General features: G+C 40.3%; 1 protein-coding gene across 3 annotated transcripts in view; it reads right to left on the bottom strand.

The window, feature by feature from the left end:
* The window catches only part of RAPH1 (Ras association (RalGDS/AF-6) and pleckstrin homology domains 1), a 2,904,638-nt gene that overhangs the window by 849,231 nt on the left and 2,036,171 nt on the right, over window positions 1-19,236 (bottom strand). For all 3 annotated transcript variants that reach the window (XM_044060647.1, XM_044060646.1, XM_044060645.1), the window contains one exon: window positions 2,822-2,981. In XM_044060647.1, the coding sequence (XP_043916582.1) occupies window positions 2,822-2,981 (160 nt within the window). The remainder of the gene's footprint in view (window positions 1-2,821; window positions 2,982-19,236) is intronic.

Here is a 19,236-nt window from a genome sequence, read left to right on the forward strand (position 1 = left end):
GAGATCAGCCTCACTGATGCATTAGAAATGGACAACATAGTGGCCAGTTGCGAGGAAGTCTTTTTGAGATCCTCCACAGTTATGGACTCCCAGACAGTGTTTTCTCTAGTTTCTTAGTCAAATCTCTCCATATCCAAGTGAAGTGTGTTCAAGTAGTTAAATGACCTCAGGCAAACGTAGCTGAAGCAAACACTCACTGTCCAAACCTGTCCGTTGCTCTGGACTCTTTGTTCAGTGGATGGACAAAGGAGTTTTGTGCAGCTAGCTCCTTCTCGGTGGCTGTTGCCACCACTACAGCATCAACCGGGACTCCCTTGCTCCAGTGGGGTCTGTCAACAGGAGAGACCAGAAATTTGTCTGGGCACTTGGGGATAAGTTCAACAGTGTCGAGTTCTTTCCAGGCCTGGCAGGAAACAAAGTCCATCAGTTCATCTGCCGGGAAGAGGGGTGGCACCCAAGACATAGACTGTCCAGAATCAAAAGCCTCCAGAAACACTGATTCTTCAGGAGAAGGAGATTGGGAAAGACCAACCACCCTTCTGTTTGAGGATCTCGAGGATATCTCCAAAGGAGATGTCATCAGTTGGCGATCTGGGGAATCCTTCTCCCTCATAAAATTGAGTGTCTTCTGTGAAAGACCCCACTGGAGAGTCTATGTGCATTCGCTTACACATCGTCTTCCAAGGAACCTCCTCCTTCGGGTGTTCAGGAGAGGTATCAGAAGGTGGAGGGGGGATTCCTCTAGGGGAACTATCTGGAGACTTCTCAGAACTGGCTGTCCCTGGGGAATAGGTCTGATGGCCTCTGAGCTTAGAACCAAAGGTGGGAGATGGGTAGGATCCCAGATAAGAAAGGATGGTTCTCGGTGAAGACAGAAAGCCCTTTCTACCAGCTTGAATGTTGAAGGACCATGGGAAACCTCTCAGCCCCCTCTTTGGAACAGTAGCCTATGAGGAAGAAAGGTTGGGGCCACCCCCTGGATTCGAGCCTCATGAAGAGAATTAGCTCAGATCTGTCCAGGGCTGAGGCTCCGACAGGAAGAGATGGATCTGACAAAGTCGGGACAGAACCCAACCCTTAAGACCTGGTGTTGACCTTCTGGTCTGAGACCTGCTCTGATCAGAGGGTATCAGAGCAGAACCATTTAGGGACACAGTCGAAAGGTGAAGAAAGCACTTTCCTTGGATCCAATGCTAATTTTCTTGGAGATCTCGTATCCTGCGACTTTGAAATCACCAGTCAGATCGGAGGAGAGAGAATGGACATAGCAGGTGCACTCACAGATCCATGAGGGGATGGAGCTGGCAGGACCCCCATCTGGATCTGAGCCCTGAAAAATTTCCACATTATCCTGTCCACGTACACATCTGTCAAACTCTTTGAAGACCTGGAAGATGCTGTGGATGATGGTCTAGAGTGTTTCCTTTAAGTCTGAAAACGTTTAGTGGGTAAAGGAGGAGAAAAAGACTTCAAGTGTATCCTCTGAAGTATGACTTCTATCAGTTAAACTGGTTGTCAGATCCGAGGACTTAGGATCCAAAAAAGAAGTAGATGGCGCTATCCACTTTGTCCTTGCACCCGAAAAATAAAAAAAAAAAGAACCAACAGAGACCCTAAAAATATCAAGTAGCAGATCACTAATCATCTACCATGAAGCCAAGCCAAAACAAAAAGTATAAAAGGAGAAACTGAGCAAGGGAAGGGTACTTTGTGAAAGCTTCCTCTTTGACCAAACATATACAATTGTGGTAGGAGCTCTCATGACTAGATACCAAGGACAGCCCCATAGCAGGCATACACAGGAGGGTCTCCTCTATCATAAGCACAAACGTTATACCCTAAAGCAATTCACCTTATTGGTTCTAACCTTTATTCTGCTGCTTCTCCTTTTATGAAGTAGAATTGTGTCTGCAATCCCGTGGTTGTGGAAACTACTGTTTAATCCCATTACTTGATAAACTACTCTTTAACCCTATGACTTGGTAAACAGCCTTACAAGTGGATTTTCTAGTTGTTTTACAAGTTCTTTTAAGGGCTAAATATCATTGGGATCCATTGCTTTACTTAGTCTTAAGACATTTCTACACCCTTTCCTCTATACAATAGGTTCAAATTTCCATTTTCCAGCAAACTATTCCCGTTACCCTACAAGGCAATTGCCCAAATATAATACCTTTGCAAAAACACAGTAGGAGTAATTTACAGGTATCTAGTCTGAAGAGGACCCTATAGAAACACACAGGTGTATAACGCACTTTTGCTGTAATAACCTGGTGAGTGGAGTAAGAATCTTACATGTTGCAAATGAACAGGGCAGGAAAAGAACCTGGAAAAGGATGACTACTGAGGCAAGAAAACTAGTATACAGTGCAAGAAGGGTAGAATGCAAGGAAGCAAGAGTCATGTTTTCACTGCATACGGATTTGGTGTGCAGTTCTGTAAACTTCAGGGGAAAAGGAGATTGGGCTGGCAGAGAGGGCACAAAGGGCAGCTACTAAGATGAAAACAGGGATGGAAAGACTGGGGAAATATTTGTACCGGGTACAGTAAAGACAATAGGGATAGGATATAGGTCAAAATACGTGTTCTGTAAAATCACATTTAGCAGTTAAAACTACCATTATATGTAAAAAGTTTTAAATCACACCATCTTGACAGCTTCCACTACCATCATCCATAAAATGGATACATAACGCACATTGTGGCATGATTTCACAATAAACTGCTAAGTTTATGGACAGGAGTAAAGTAAATTTACTAGTGAAATTAAAGTGAACTGCCAGCAATTATAAAGTAAACAGAATATCAAATTGCTACTCACCCATTTGTAATTCTGGAATGGTTTCTACCAAGGACCAATCTAAACTATAGCTGCAGTGGGACTTGTCTGTGAGATTGTCTAACACTTGCCGAACAGTTTGCCTCTCATCCACCATCATTGTTTTGGAACTATCATCAGACATGTGTACTCTAATCACCAGCTACAAATAAAGAGGAACAAAGTTATCGAACTGCATTATCACCAGTCATTTATTAACTTACCCTGAGCAGTACTTATGATGCATACAAATTAAAGTACATACCTAAAAATGCATGCTACATAGTACCAACACCTTTAAACTACTGAGACCTTACTTTTCAATTTCTCTCTGCTAATCATCATTCACAAAGTTGGCCTCTGCTTCCTAAAACAATCCACCTAATACTGTTATAGCTGTAACAGATTTATCATTGATTACTGAAAACTTAACAGAATTTCTGCACAAACCAGTTTATTTTTTTTTCTGTATGATACTCATTCAACTGCTGAATTGTTTATTTTGTAAAATACCTTACTTATGTTTACTAGTATACAACACTGTACCACGCTAATGCACCAAACACTTCTGGGTATGCTTATTTCACTGCTTAACAGTTTCAGTATTAAATTAATTGTACACCTTTACAATTATCTGTAGCAGTTACACACTGTAATTTTTAATGATCTCTTGTATACTGTGCATATCTGAAACCAACTTGCAAGTATACTTGCATCTGATACTGTCCAGCTTTGTGACCCAGTTAATGGCTGAAAAGCATCTTGTATTAGCCAGTTTAACTGGTTAGCAAACAAACATACTGCAAGAATTTAAAGGGCAAACAGAAAAGGCAAATTAAAAAACATAGGACCTTAACTTAAAATCCACACAATTTAGTTGCAGTTACCCAAACAGATTTGTCTCTGAATAGAGAACAGTTGGCGTACACCAACTAATGCAGCGTACCTATAATGTCTCTTAACTTAATCCTAAAAAACAAAAAAAGGAACAGAAAGAACATGGAGTGTGGCCTTCCATCACACCTCTCCTACTCCACCACACTATGGACCCCTGTTTATCACTGCGTATGAAATAATCTACATCTAGATGCAAGGCAACATTTTGGAAAGGAGCAGAGGCAGTGCAAAATTGCAAGAAACAAGTCAGGTAAAGATGCATGCCATACAGGCATAAACTGTGGGATATCAGCACTGTACACAAGGACCAAACATTTCAGTTTCTGAGCTCCACTCAGGTGAGAATATACATCCAAGCATGTCTAACAATGCCTTTACAGGCAGACATCAAATCGAAATATACCAAAATAAGACATGAAGAGATATTTTAGAGCTACACAGTAACAGCTCATATACATAACAGAAGTAGGTTCCATTCAAAATGGAAAGGGCTGATGATGAAGTAGGGGGATGTTCAAGAAATAAAGAGTAGGATTCTGTATTAATTCATAAAGTAGCAGAAAATATTCTGAGAACCAAGGTAACACGAGAATGGCAAAATGAGATTTTGCCAATAGCGGCAACTGAAAGAAAGGATACAGAAAATAGGCAAGAGAGGCTACAATTTACTGGGAAAAACTGGCAAAGGAACCAAGGTATCTGCAGCAAATAACTACGGAGGGAAAGGTAAGAGTGGGATAAGGCCAAGACAACATTTGGACTTTAGGCTAGAGACTGCCTTCATCAACAGGGACTGTAATATTAGAGTATAGGAAAACAGAAACTGATAGGGTAATAATCTTAAGTGAAAGACCTGCTCCAGTAAGAGCTTTTAGTTGAATCTAGAACAGAAGCTGCTGTTTAAAAGGAGATAATTAGTAGGACATATAAAATATCCCATGATAACTATATAAATAACTCAGAAGAGGTTAGAAAAGACTGGGAAGAGAGAGACTGGAAAAGCAATTTACAAGGGAACAATGAGAGGACATACGTCTCAAGTATGCAACAAAATCTAGAAGGTTTAGGATCTTTGCATAGGTATTTTTACATGCAAAGCAAATAATTTTTCCTCAGGTAAATAATGTTGGAGTTGTGATTGGAGGTAACATATGTTTTGGAAGTGTAATGAGTTGGCAGATTTAAAAAATTCCCTGCAGAGTACTCTGTCAAAAACATTGGGTGAGCAAATGGGTGCAACTATGGAAATTCTTCTTTTGAGCTGGAGCACAGGATCTGAATTGCTTAAACATATTAAGGTCTTCTTCTTCTTCGTTCGGCTTTTCCCAGTATTAATTAATAAATTTTAATTATGTTAGCAACCAAAAAAAAATTACTAGAAAATGAAAATCAAAGTCTAAACCATCTGTAATATGAAGCATTGAATATTCTAAAAGAGATAAAAGAACTGGAAGAGAGATCTTTAGAAAAGCAAAGGTGCAAATTACATGGAAATAAAATAAATTGTTGCAACAGTACATGCAGAATAATGTTCAAGAGAAGAATTGTGAGGTTTAAGGGAAGGCAGGAATTCAACACGTTTATGTAATGCTGGACTGAAGATGGTTACAGGGAGAGAAAATATACGTTATGTGTAATACGTGTAAATGAAAAAAAGTTCATTTTTTTTCCTGTTAATGAATGTTCACCTATGTCTTAAGTGATAATTTAATGAAGGTGTTTAAAAAGGTAAGCCAAACCAGAATGAAAATGGATTTCTACCACCTAAGTCACTGATGTTAAAAGAGAAGTGTAATGCTGCAAGTTAAAATATGGTGTGCAACTTAAATAGTACATGCTGGAGGGACAGATTCATCTCCAGGTGACTGCCACGTCTTTGAAACAGGTTTCCAATTCATGTGAAACAGAGCACCTCTATGACACAAGAGGAACCTGGACAATTGGATGGGGTACCATAAATTCTTACGGGTACAGTGCTCACACCCCTCCTGGACATGGGCAATCATCACTAAATGCAATCTTGGGTAGTGACTAGCACTTCTATGATATTACATTGGGTTGAAATGACTATGTTTAAAATGACCTCTGTGTTGATAGCCTAGTAATCTCCTATGATCCCATGATCAGAAATTTAGGCAGTGAAACACTCTTCACATACCATAAATAATACTTTGTCATGTAAACCAGTAATAAATCATTGTATAAATTATTGAAGGATCATTATAAAACATACGCTTATTAGAAATTCTAATACTTACATATTGGAAATTAGACTGAGAAAATGCTACTCCACAATGCATTGTTACATATAAATGAACAACTGCTTCTAAACCTGTGATGTTAACTTAGTTAATATTTTCATCCTGGTCCTGTAGTAGTTAACCTACGTGAATATAACCACTCATTGTTTAATGTTAGTAAATCTGTTGCTTTGTTTTTTTTCTGGTCTCATCATCAACTTCATTACGTACACATTTATTATTTAGTGGAGTTAACCATTTCAGTGCACTTGATGTCATTGTACTGTTTTTTTTACTGATATGATAAAGCCCAACCTACTTACTGATGGAGAGGAGAAAGTGCTTTAGATTCTTGAGTTTATTTTACTTACTTGCATTACTTTGAACAGCTATCAACTGAAGTTTCTTTTTTTTTTTTTGTTTTAATCAAGGCCTAATTATACATTTTCTTTATATCGGCATAGTAAGCTAACCAGATTCTTATCTCTCAAGTTTTTGCCATGAACCTCCCCAAGCCCAGGTAAAGGGTTCTGAGACTATGGTGCCTTCCTTTTCATTAAAAGGTTCAGCACTTAAGTTACCTTAGACCTGGCACATGCAGAGCCCTTATATGGCTCTTGGCACACTACTTATAACGGATACATTACTGGATATACTCATTCTTTCATGGAAAGGGTGGCATATTACCCGACATATAAAATACCGGGTAAACATGTCCAGTCACTGAGACAGCTACACAGTTCCCAGCACAGTCCTGACAAGCTGCAATTATGATACAACAACACGACACTTAAGGGTTATAACATGACTAGTTGTCATGCATATTTTTAATATGGCAACAATTACTTACCACATCACACATAAGGTGATGTACAAATGGATATGAATAACTAGTGACACGAGGTATATGAAGTTTCTGCATCAATGAGGCACTACCTGCATAGGACGGGAATATAGTATGTACGCTATAACCTACATCCAAACCTAACAATGCAGCTGGAGTTTCCCTTTACTCCAACTGCAAAGCCAAAACTTGGAATTCCCTGCCATTAAATATCAGAACTACTACTAACACTTCCAACTTTAAAAAAACTTCTCAAATCACATCTATCAGAATCATGGACCTGCTCTTGCACAAACTCTCATTAGGAAATAGATGTCTTAAGGCAGCTAAAGGAACACAACCTGTTATTTTTGTATTTGAATAGTATACCCGTACTAAGCACATGTATACTTAACGTGCTTGTTTTCTACCTGCAATCACAGTACTGCCATTCTCCTTTTCCTATCTATACTATAAGACTGTATCAGTGAAATGCATAACTTGTATTTTCACTCTGTATTTGTATCTGAGAATGAATCAATATTTGTATCTGTACATTGTATATGCATCTTATGGTTATTTATAAATGTGTAGCATTTCTCCCTAGACCTCCACTGAAAAAGGACATTTTGTCCAGTCAGACTTTCCTGGTAAACAAATGTAAAATAAATAAAATTAACTACCGAAAAGAATAGATATGCATAACAGGAAGAAAGATGAGACCTAGCCTACTTCAGCTCGGCCAAACAGTCTATAGCATACATTTCTGATCAACAGCTCAAGTGAACTGACAATGAATTGTGTGTTAAAGCATACATAAATAATGAAGATCACGTAAACTGTAGTTAGATTTGATGAAGCTCTGTTTATTTTTCTAAGTACGGGGATCTAAACAAGTTATACAGGTTTGCTTATTTTGGGGTTTCAAATGAGGGTGTCTACAGTTTGTAGTTCTTTCTTCTTGGTTTTAAGGAGGCTCAGCCAGCAAAGTCGATGCTCATGTAGTACCAGTTTTCCCTGTGGATTAATATTTTTCCTTAAAGGTGGGAGACATCTTTCCCCCTAAGGCTGGAAAACTTGCACCTCATTTCAAGGTATATGTACTGATATACTCAAACGTTAATTCCACACACTTAACTCTTGCTCCCAATGAATTAAAAACTAAATAAAAAAATAATGCAAAATGTCCTGTCATGTCCAAAAATTACTGGTGCCATTGCAAAATTACTTTAATGCATACCATGAATGAGAAGTATCTTTATCCCTGATTTTATGGGTCTAGTGATGGAGTGTAGCAGCATTTTTTAAGTCTTCTTCCAACAGCTTCTCAGTAGGAACAGCAGGTGCTTCTTAATGTACTCAATACAGCAAAGTTTACTATCAGTAACATATGTTCCACATGCCTCCTATGATAAACATTTAAAAATAGATCTCTCACAGCTGCTACTAAACCAGTATCTAATGCAAACAAAACAGCATACTCCTTCCTATACTTACTACACAACACAGAACACTTAAAGATCATGTTTAATGGCACAAAATGACCTTTTGTTTTATATAAAGAATGCATGTAATTTTATGCATGCAAACAGTCTTTATACAAAAACAAATGGTTTGAAAACCCTGCATAAACAAACAGCTTTTAATATTGCTTCAGAATGCAGGAGACTAAATGTAGTCATCTCTTCTTTTGTAATTTTTTTCTTTAACAGTTTGGCAAGAAACTAATGATTAACATTTTGGCAATTACATAACTAATGTATAATTACATATCCTATGCTAATGCAGCTTATCACTGGAACCTAGAATGACAATCACACCCTGCCCTCCCATGAAAATTAATAACATAAGCAGGCTCACTACATGTAGTCTTCTGTATGCTGAAGTAATCTTTATAATTTAAAAATTTTAAGGCTGCAAAACACACACTTCTTTTCACACAGAAAAGAAAAGCTCATTTTGTGCCTTTAAACATAACAGAAGAGAGTTCGCAAAGAAGACTATCTGGTCTACGTATTTATTATTCTAGTACTGATTACTGAAATATTTCACCTTCTCCAAATTTTCTGCTAATCATTTCTACCACAAAATTCATTAACTGGGGGAGGTGAATATTGCTTATTGTAATACTGTAATATTGTGGATACATCTGTATTAACTATTACTCCATTACATCCAAATACAACAGTATAATTTGTTTCAAAGCTTTGTAAATCTTTCATGGCTAAGCTGCAAAGATCAATATTCTTCTTCTCTACTTCTGCAGCGTTCTGAATTATACATAACCAACCCAGTCTACTGGAGATATCCAATGTCCTCAGCACACAGAAAAGCTGTCCATTTTGTTAAATCCAAGGAAGTTATTCACTTTTTTGTTACAACTCAGACAATTAATGGCATGTTTATATGGTTCCAAAGTATGCAAAGTCTAGAAGGTTTAGGATTTTTGCCTTAAGTATTGCATAATTATTTTTTTCCCTTTGGTGACTACAGAAAATTTTTCCTCAGGTGGATAGCAAATGCTGGAAGTGTGATGGGAAACCTAGATAAATGGGAACATGTTTTTTGGGGCTGAAATGTGATGGCAGATTTAAAATTTCCCTACAGTTGGAGAAGCAAACTGTTGTACATGGCTGGAACGAAGAAAATTATTCTTTTGAGATGGAACCCCCGATCTGAACTGCCTAGACATATAGTAAGGCTTTTTTAAGTTTGATGCTTTTGGCTGCCAAAAAATTTCAACAGATTTTGTGAATGCAACCATGCAAATCTCAGATGAACAGCAGGTGGCAACTGCTCTTGATCATGTGATCAGAATCACATGAGCATTTCAAAGTGTTTTGTTATCTGTGAGTTTGCCATAATGGTTAAGGTGTTTACCTTACAGACACAATGTGCAGGGTTTGATTCTCACATAGGGTAATTGGCTAGTCTTTAAATTGGCACACAACAGCAGTTAGCCTAGTACTAATATATGTACCTATTACATTGCTCTGTGAGACTTTCTTCTCTGAGAAAGGGAGATTAGCAGTTAACCTTCTCATATTGTTCAAGGAAGACATGAAATTGTTTAACATATGCCCCTAGCAGTTTAGAATTCTGAAAGGTGTAATAATAGAAGAGTACATTTCTTTCCCAATTTCAGCAGCTTTTCTACCTTTATCTGAAGAAATAGGATTAACCCTTAGAAAGGGTTTGACAGCTAAAGGCATTGTCAAAAAATCCATGTAAAAATATTATTTATAAGTCTACAAAACCTTATAAAATTGCAGGCTGTTAAAATACTTCTAATCTTGGCAACACAGGAGGAACAGCTGCAGGCTGAGGGATGTCCAGTTGCAATGAAACATAATACTTCTTTTTCCTTAGAAATGCAATTTCACTTTGTTCACACAATCAATTCCTTAATTTAAGTTTCAGAAAAATACAAGGCTTCTTGGGGAATGTCTGAAGAAATCTCAGTTGTTCTGACTGACAAATATTATCAGAACCAGAGGAAATTATCTTTCTCTCTCTCTGTTCAGTGAGGAATCTGAGTTTAATGAATTAAGGACTTGGATAATCTTTGGCTAAGCCGAAATGTTATTCTTTGTTTAGAGCCTTATGAAGAGAAGCCAAGTCTTTAACTTTCCTTTTCAATTTTTTTGTCTCCTGCGAAAAGGATGACAAAGGAGCAACAACTCTGGAATTGCGAATGTTGGTCTGGCTTGGTTGTACATTGTCTTTTTCTCCCTCCTCCAGAATCAACAAGAGTGGTTCTTTCATACCCACAGATGAAGTCTCTGATGCATGGAACTTGGTGGCTGAAGGTGCTGCACCACACGGTTCCAAGGAAAAAAAAAAGTGGTCTGAAGAAGCAAATATGGCCTCATCAGATTCACCCATCAGTGGCAGAGGCACATATGAAGCCTGTTTAAAAGACAAGGACTCCCTAGCATGGGTCTTTCTTGTTGCTGGTGGAGGGAGGAAACAAAGAGCTGGCAGCCTACTATATGATTCAGCTGAATTAAGCACCAAAATCATAGTTACTGATGCCTGGTAAGTTAAGAGTTTAAAATTGAAGCACACACACAGGTGAAGCCAAGGTCCTGGTAGAGTGGACCCTGACCCTGCCGGGAATAGTTTTGTTGTGGCGAGCATAACAAAAGGTAATAGCCTGAGACAACCATTTGGAAACAGGACAACCTGTGTCAAAACAGCCTTTCTTTTTACCTTCACAAGAAAAGAACAACTGATCAAAAATCTGTAAGACGTAGGTCTGCCAAGATAGTACCAGAGTTGTCTGTGGGCAACCAAGTTATGGATCCTTTCTCCCTCAATTTAGATTCAGGAAAGAAAACAAGATGATGAAAACAGGGAGATGGACAATTTGGCTTACTGTGATAGCACTTTAGGCATAAAAGAAGGATCACTTCTCAAAGAAACCCTGTCTATATAGAAATTTTGATTGAGATGACTTGCCATAAAAGCTTGCAACTCAAATACTCTTCTTCTAGAGATCAGAGCAATCAATAAAACAGTTTTCCATGTTAAGAACCAGAAATTAACCAGATTAGTTGGTTCAGATTGACTAAGTGTTAGCTTTAACACAAAATTAAGATCCCAGGGAGGGGCCACTGGTTTTCGTGAAGCAGACATACTGAAATGGCCAATAAATGAACCTTGATGGAGGATTAAGAAAGACTACAACATAGTAACTCACACAAACATTGCAAAACCAGAGAAAACTAGCCCCGAATGGGTGCTTGTGATGTTTAACCACCAACTAGAAAACCTTTTCGATTTGCTAATTTACGATTTTCTAGTAGCAGGGTTTCTTGCCTCCATTAATATCTGCTACACAAGCCTCAGTAAACAGGTGCCTAAAGGGAATTAAGTCCCCGTTATCCGGGCATCAGCTGAAGTTGACTGGGGTCAGGTTGCATCAAACACCCCTGATCTTTTATGAGCAGATCCATTGTGTGAAAAAACTTGTGGTAATTATACCTGGCCAATTCCAAATTAAGGGAGAACAGGTGTTTTCTGGGCCAAAAGGGAGTCACCATAATGATATTGGGGGCATTCCTTCTGAATCTTCAGAAGTACCCTGGATACCAGTAGAAAGGGTGGAAATGAATACAGAAAAGCTTTAGTCCAAGGAAAGGAAAAATCATCTGTCTTCCATCTCTTCTTGCATGGAGTCCTGGAGCAGAAGTTTGCCAACTAATCATTCAGAGAGGAGGCAAATAGGTGTACTTGAACTCCACAGATGGATCAAATCTTGGAAAACCCCTGATTTATTTTTCATTTATGAGGGTCTGCCCTTGTCTTACTTGGCTTGTCTGCCACACAATTTTGCTCTGATGGAATACAGGATGCCTGTTGAGTGAGACTGTGCTGATAAGCAAGTAGTCTAAATATGGAAAAATGTGGATACTCTGTAGCCTGCAATGAGCTATAACTGGAGCTTGACACTTTTTGAACAGTATTGGTACACTGGATAGTCCCAAAGGGTAAAGCAGAGAACTGATAATGTGATCCAGATGCACAAAATCTTAACACCTGAAGTCTAGATGAATAGGGATGTGCTAAGCATTTTTTAAATCTAAAGTTACTTGAATGAGGAAGTAGTAGTAACAGGTTGTGCAATGACATTTTGAACTTGGGCACCATCACAAACAGGTTTAGGAAAGAAACATCTAGAACTGGTCTGCAAGCATTTTTGGTCTTTTCTTTGACACTAAAAATATCCTGAATAAACAAATTTTTCAAACTGAGGAGGAGGAACTGGTTCTATCACTCGCTGGGACATGTGTTGAAGGAAAGGGTGCAATAAAAGAGTCTAAACTGGTGAATGAGGAACCCCCCCCCCCCCAAAGAAGAGGAATTTCCTCTCACTGCCATCAATAACCTTAATGAATGTTTGTTTATACACCATGCCATCAATAACCTTAATGAATGTTTGTTTATACACCACACTACAGACATGTTGTCTGACTGAATTGCTATCGTTCCCAAAGGAAGAGAGTCCTGAAATGCCTGCAATGGTAAAAGCACTGCTCTCCTCTCTACGATATTTATATGCAGATGAGCCTCGTGTTCTTGCCAGATGCCTTGAATTGTCTTCCCTAGAAAATGCCCCCCCCCCCCCCAATCTGGGAAGTGTCCATGGTCACAGTGACTATGGGATAAGAAGGAATGAACAGACAGGCCTAAGACACTAAGGTTGAGTGACTCCACCACTGAAGATATTTTTTAAAGGCATCTTGTGGGACACTGTGAGATCCAAGATTGACCACTGAGCAAAAAGCAACCACTGGAGGACCCTCATGTGAGGGAGAGCTAGAGGAATTAGTACAATAGCTGCAGCCATTTTCCCTAGCACCTGAAGAACTAGTTTTGCGGGGAGCTTTTGACTTCTTGATTAGAATTCTCACATAATGACGGAGGGAGTCTGCTCTTCCCTGAGGAAGTCTTGCTATTTGAGTGGATGTGTTCATCTCTGCTCCTATGAAAATTAAACTCTGAGATGGCTCTAGCACAGATTTTTTCATAATGGACGATAATACCTAGGGAGGAACAGAGCTGAAGGACATAATCCCTTGACTGGAGCAAATGATGCCTGGTCGGGGCAGTTATGAGCCAGTCGTCCAAGTATGGAAACACGCAGAATCATTTGCATCTCAGGCAAGCCACTACTACCACCATACATTTGGTGAACACTCTGGGGGCTGTAGTGAGACCAAGGGCAGAGCTTGAAATTGGAAATGACTAGCTCCCAGCCGAAGCACAAGAACCTCCTGGACTGCCTGTCCATTTGTATGTAGTAGTATGCATCCTGAAGGTCTACACAACACATTCAATTGTCTTTTCCTAGGAAAGGAATTATTGAGTCCAGTGTCATCATCCAAAACTTGTTTTTTTTTTTTACCAATTTGTTTAGGTTACTGAGATCCAAAATGGGTCACCAGTCCAGTGTTTTGTCTGGAACTAAAAATAATCTTGAGTAAGTTCTGGATCCTCTCTGGTCTGTGCGGACTTCTTGGATGACTCTTTCTTAGCAACTTTTGAATTTCTAATGTTGCTTGTTCTCTTTGGGTGGAATATCTGGAACAGATTTGTTTGTGGAGATATGAGAGGTGAAGGGAATGGTATAACCTCTGGATATTATGTCTTGCACCCATTTGTCATTTGTTATTTTTAGGCAGGTTTCCTAGTGTAGACACAATCACCCCCCAACAGCCTCCAGAGGCGAGCAACCAGGCACTCCTTCAGGAACGCTGGAAGGGTCTCCCAAAGAAGGATTCTCTGCAGCCCTGGTTCTGCAGACCTCCTCTGCATGTGGGTAGCATCTTCCATTATTGTCCCCCCCCTCTAGCTCTAGGGCAGTGATGGCAAACCTATGACACGTGTGTAATAGGTGACACACCACTACATTTTGGGTGACACGCCAGCGAACAACACCAGAGTTACCAAAGACACTGCTTTTACATTCGTTGCTCATGTGAAGTGCACCAAATTATTTTGCACTAGGAGCTTTTGACACACCAAACCCAAACGGTTCACCATCACTGCTCTAGGGGAACTTTCACCTTGAGTGCCTTGGTAAGACCTTTGAGCTTTTCTGAACCACATTTTCCCCACTACCTTTTTGACCTTTGGGAAAGGGTCTGGTAGGAGTGGAAAAATGTACTCCAATGGAAGACAATGGTCTTGCCTTCTTGTTCACACTTGGTAAACATTTCCTTCCCTTTCTGCCCAAAAACAGACGAACCATCAAAATGGGCATTAACGAAAGAAGACTTGAAGGGGTCCGTGAAATCACAAAGATGCATCCAGGACTGCCTCCTGAGAGAGAGACCTCAGCCTGCTGCCCTACTCGTTCCATCTGCTGCATAAGAAATGAGTCGCATGGATGAGTTAACAACTGAAATTCAAGGTGGCAAGCTGAGCATTTATTTTATCTGCTGCTGCATAAGCTATGGCCCCTTGGACAGAGTCTGATAATTCCTTAACCAGGTCGCTCTGTAATCTAGTGAAGTGCTAATTCAGAGACCGCAAAACAAAGGTCGGTGATGAGAAGACACGCTTCCCATACCTATCCATCGTCCTTGTGTCCTTATTAGCAGGATGGAAAGAAGAACTAGTTTCAGAAAGTTCCTTCTTAGTGGCTCCCGCCATGACCGTGACATCAACCACTACACCCTTTGTTAAAAAGCTTTTCTCTTTTGGAGCAGTAATGTACTTATTTGGCCTTCTAGGAGTAGGGGCTATGGTGTCTGAGGTCTCCAAAGCATTCTGTGGAATTAATCCCACCAGCCCGACTAAAGGACGAGCCACCCAAGAAGTTGATGGGCGAAACACAAAGGCCTTCAGGAAAACCGACTCCTCAGCCAAAGGGGTTGACAGCTGCCAATCACCTCTCTGTTTTACAACTTCTAGGATGTCTCCAAAGGAGACATCTTCAGGAAGTGATTGTGGGGACGCTTCTGCTTCATCGAGGTCAGTGTCAGATGTGATGGAATCCTCCAGGGACTACCTCTCAACCTCTTAGAGCAAAAAATCTGGACAAAGCCTAAAATGATGGAGGGAAAATAGGGACAGATTTCAAATATTGATTTTACAAACAGAGAAAGTTGACAGAATAATAGGTTTTGCATTAGCATAAATTTTCTGAAGGATGTGGAGTCTTACATTCAAATATTTGTCATTATTTAATGACTTCAATCCTCAGCTATTTGCCAGAAAATTACAAATTTTAAGAGGAACACACCAAAAATATGAGGCAAAAGTGTACAGTTCAGAGGTGGTGGCAGGGAGTCAAGATGCTTCCTCTTTCATGTTCTCTTCTGAGGGACCTCCTCAGAGGGATACTCTGGAGAGGTTTCGGAAGACTGGGCAGTACCCTGAGGGACGTCCTGAGGCCTGTCATCTCTACGGACCTGCTGAGAGGTCATACGAGGAGATAAAGACATCCGGGTTGAAGAGGAGGAAGACTCAAAGGAGATTGTGTGACAGACTGAGTAGTAGTCAAAGCCCTCTTCATCGCCTCGAAGGCAGACCCTCCCCACTGTGAGGAACTTCCAGGATCTGACAAACTAGTTGTCGGACCTGAAGGAATCTCTGAGCAGAAGAGAGGGGCTCCAAACCAGAGGCAGGAGCCGAATTCACCCATGCCGAAGCCCCTAGAGGCATAGTCAGATCCAGTGTCGGCTCCCAGAGATGATCTGCTCCAAAGGCACAGAGACACTCAAGGCAGATATCAGATCTGAGGAAGGTATGGATCCTGGACCCGACACCAACACAACCTGGATATTGGAATCTTCTGGCATTGAAGCAGGGGGATGGATCGAGGAGGAACTGCGGTAGAAGAGGGGGATTGAGTCTGATCCGATTCCTTTGGGCTCAGATTCAACAGTAGTTTAGTCAAAGCTGGTGTCTTCAAAAGTTTCTCTATGACCCTATCCATATCTTCATCAGATAAGCTCCTGGTAGTGACCTTGATCTAGTTAGCAGTGGAGAATTGAGCCAAGAAGAAACTTTCTAAGCAGGTGAATTGGCTCCTATGTCTATGCTCTGTTGTAACAGTCGGCACTAAAGAAACTCTCCACTCAGAGGGAGTCTTGGAACCAGGAGGAGAGGTCTACTCTGATAGTCTTCTGATCAGATAACTTTGGAGCCTTCTGCTTCGGCTCCAACGAGGATCTCAGCTCCGATGAAGGTCTTTTGGCAAGTTTGTCAAAAGATTTGGGAGATACAGACTCAGGGAAAAGTGATTTCATAAGTCCTTTTAAAATAAGCTTATTTTTATGTTCCATTAATGCCCGTTGATTGAACTTGTGGCAAATGGAACAAAGACTCTTGCAGATGAAAAGACCCCATGCAATACAAACATAGGATGTGCAAATTGCTAAGGGTCATCTTCTTTCTGCACTTTTTACATTTTTTAAAGCCCAAGGGCTTACTATCCTGTTTCTGCGACATGACTAAAGAGCCAGGGAAGAAACAGAGAGCAAAGTCACTTCCAGTGTCACAAAAATAAGCCCTCTAACTTAAACGGACTTACACAGACTCCATACTCACAAGCACACACTAAAATAGAACTCTAATGTAAGTGTGTAAAACATGGGATAAATATAGATGTACTATTTTTTTTTTTTTTTTTTTTTTTAAGAAAGAACAAGAAAGGAGAAAGGAATGTTCCCTAACTAAATCAGATGTTCCTTAGACTCCCTTTAATTGAAATGGACATCAAATAAGGGAAAAGAAGTTGTTACAACTAGACTAGCTATTTGTAGAAAGAAAAGGAAATAGAAAAGGGAATACAATTTTAAGAAAAACTCCAGAAAAAAAAAAAACTAAGCACTTAGCCCAGAGCTGTGCTGTTGAACCTCTTTGCTGCGCAGCAAACAATGTCAGTGGGAGTTGCAGGGATGCATTATGGGTAAAGAATAAGGCCCACAAGCTTTGCTGAAGATCTTGAGCTGGAGAAATGGCCGAGATGGATCCGACGGATCGGATCCGACCCTACCAGTGAGAATAAAGGCGAGACTGACAACATCACATCATCTGTTTACCCACATTTTGTTGAGACTGATGATTCTGTTTTTGCCAAACCTGGATCAGGTATTAGTGAATCCCTTAGAAAATCTGGAAAAGGGCCTTAAAGAAACATATGCTTGGTGCCAGAGCCATGGGCTCAAGCTCAATGCCAAGAAATGTATAGTTATCCCCTTTGGGAAAAAACATGTACCCGTGAATTACCACATAGGTGGCAGTACACTAAACACCAAAAGTGTAATAAGAGACTTAGGGGCACAGGTGGACAGTGGTCTCACCTTAGATAACCACATCGTCACAACAGTCAGGAAATCCTTCTATGTGGCACACCTCATCACTAAGGGCTTTTCATCCAGAAAAAAGGAGGTCATTGTCCTACTGTACTCATCCCTCATAGACCCATTATAGAATACAAAGACAGTACAGTTGTGTACCTACCATAAATGTAGATGTTCGAGTGTATTCACTGTTGCAGTCATTACTCTTGGGTTATCCTGCTGGCAGGCTACCTGCAGTCGGCCTGAATTCCAAAGTCTTGGTCCGGCATCGGTTGCTGTCACCTCTTCCCTGATGTCAGAGTGCCAGGGGTATAAAAGATGCAGCCGACGCCATTTTTTTCAGTTTTTCTTGCTCCAGATGTCAGGTGCCCCCCAAAAGGGTAGGCTAAATAAATTATGCCAATAAACCTGCATGCACTTAAGTAAACATTTCCTTCGTCTACAAGCAAATACACCACATAGGTTGTATAGAATAGAGAAGTACAGATAAGACCCAGCAAAAGAAAGGTGGATGGTGGGAGGGTAACCCGGACTGCAACAGTGAATACACTCTAACATCTACATTTATGGCAGGTACACAACTGTACTATGTTCATCGTGTTTCACTGTTGCAGTCATTACTCTTGGGTTGAATTCCAAAGCTGAGGATGGGTGGCTGGGCTAAATAGGATTAGGAGAGGCTATGAGGCCCTGCAGAACTGCAGTGGCAAAGCCTGCTCTGGATTTAGAGTAGAGAGGTAAGTGGTAGTGCTTTATAAAAGTGTGCACTGAACTCCAAGTTGCAGCCTCTAAGATGTCTTTGGTTGGTACTCCTCTGAGGAAGGCTGCTGAAGTGGCTGCTGCTCTGGTTGAATGTGGCCTAATGCCCTTAGGCACTGATTTGCCATGCTGTGAGTAGCAGAAATGAATGCAATGGCCTATCCATTTTGAAATAGTCTGTTTTGAGATAGCCTTTCCTTGTGATCCTGCAGCATATGCCACTAAAAGTTGCTCAGTCTTTCTGAAAGCTTTAGTTCTGTCCAAGTAGAAGCGTAGCTGACTGTGTATGTCCAAAGAATGTAGCAGTCTCTCACCCTTGTTTTGTGGATTTGGATAAAAGGTACGCAAGTGAATGGTGTGGTTAAGGGCCACACTGGACACCACCTTAGGCATAAATGTAGGGTTCGTCCTCAGAGAAACCCTGTCTGGATGGAAAATGATAAAAGGTTCCACAGCCATGAGTGCCTGTAACTCCGAGACTCGTCTTGTAGAGGTTATTGCTAAGAGCAGAGCTGTTTTCCAGGATAAGAATTTTATATCAGCTGTTGAGGCTGGCTCAAAAGGGGGCAGTGTGAGTTTCTCAAAGACATAATTGAGGTCCCATGTAGGTAGTGGTGCTCTCCTTGGAGGTCTTATGTTTTTGGCCCCTCTGAGGTACTGCTTTATTAAAGGATGAGAAAAGATAGGTGGTTCAGTATTGTAATGGGCTGAAATGGCAGAGGCATGAATCTTAATTGATGAAAAAGATAGGCCTTTGTCCAGCATCTCAGTTAAGTATTGTAAAATGTGTCAATTCCTTGTTCCTGGTTCCAAGCACAGAATCTCTTCCGTTTTTCTGCATAAGATTTTCTGGTATTGGGCCTCCTGGCCTCCAAAATAACA

The sequence above is a fragment of the Protopterus annectens genome, chromosome 2.part0 (assembly GCF_019279795.1).
Source record: "Protopterus annectens isolate FY-2018-M chromosome 2.part0, PAN1.0, whole genome shotgun sequence".
In the NCBI taxonomy this organism is placed as follows: domain Eukaryota; kingdom Metazoa; phylum Chordata; order Ceratodontiformes; family Protopteridae; genus Protopterus; species Protopterus annectens.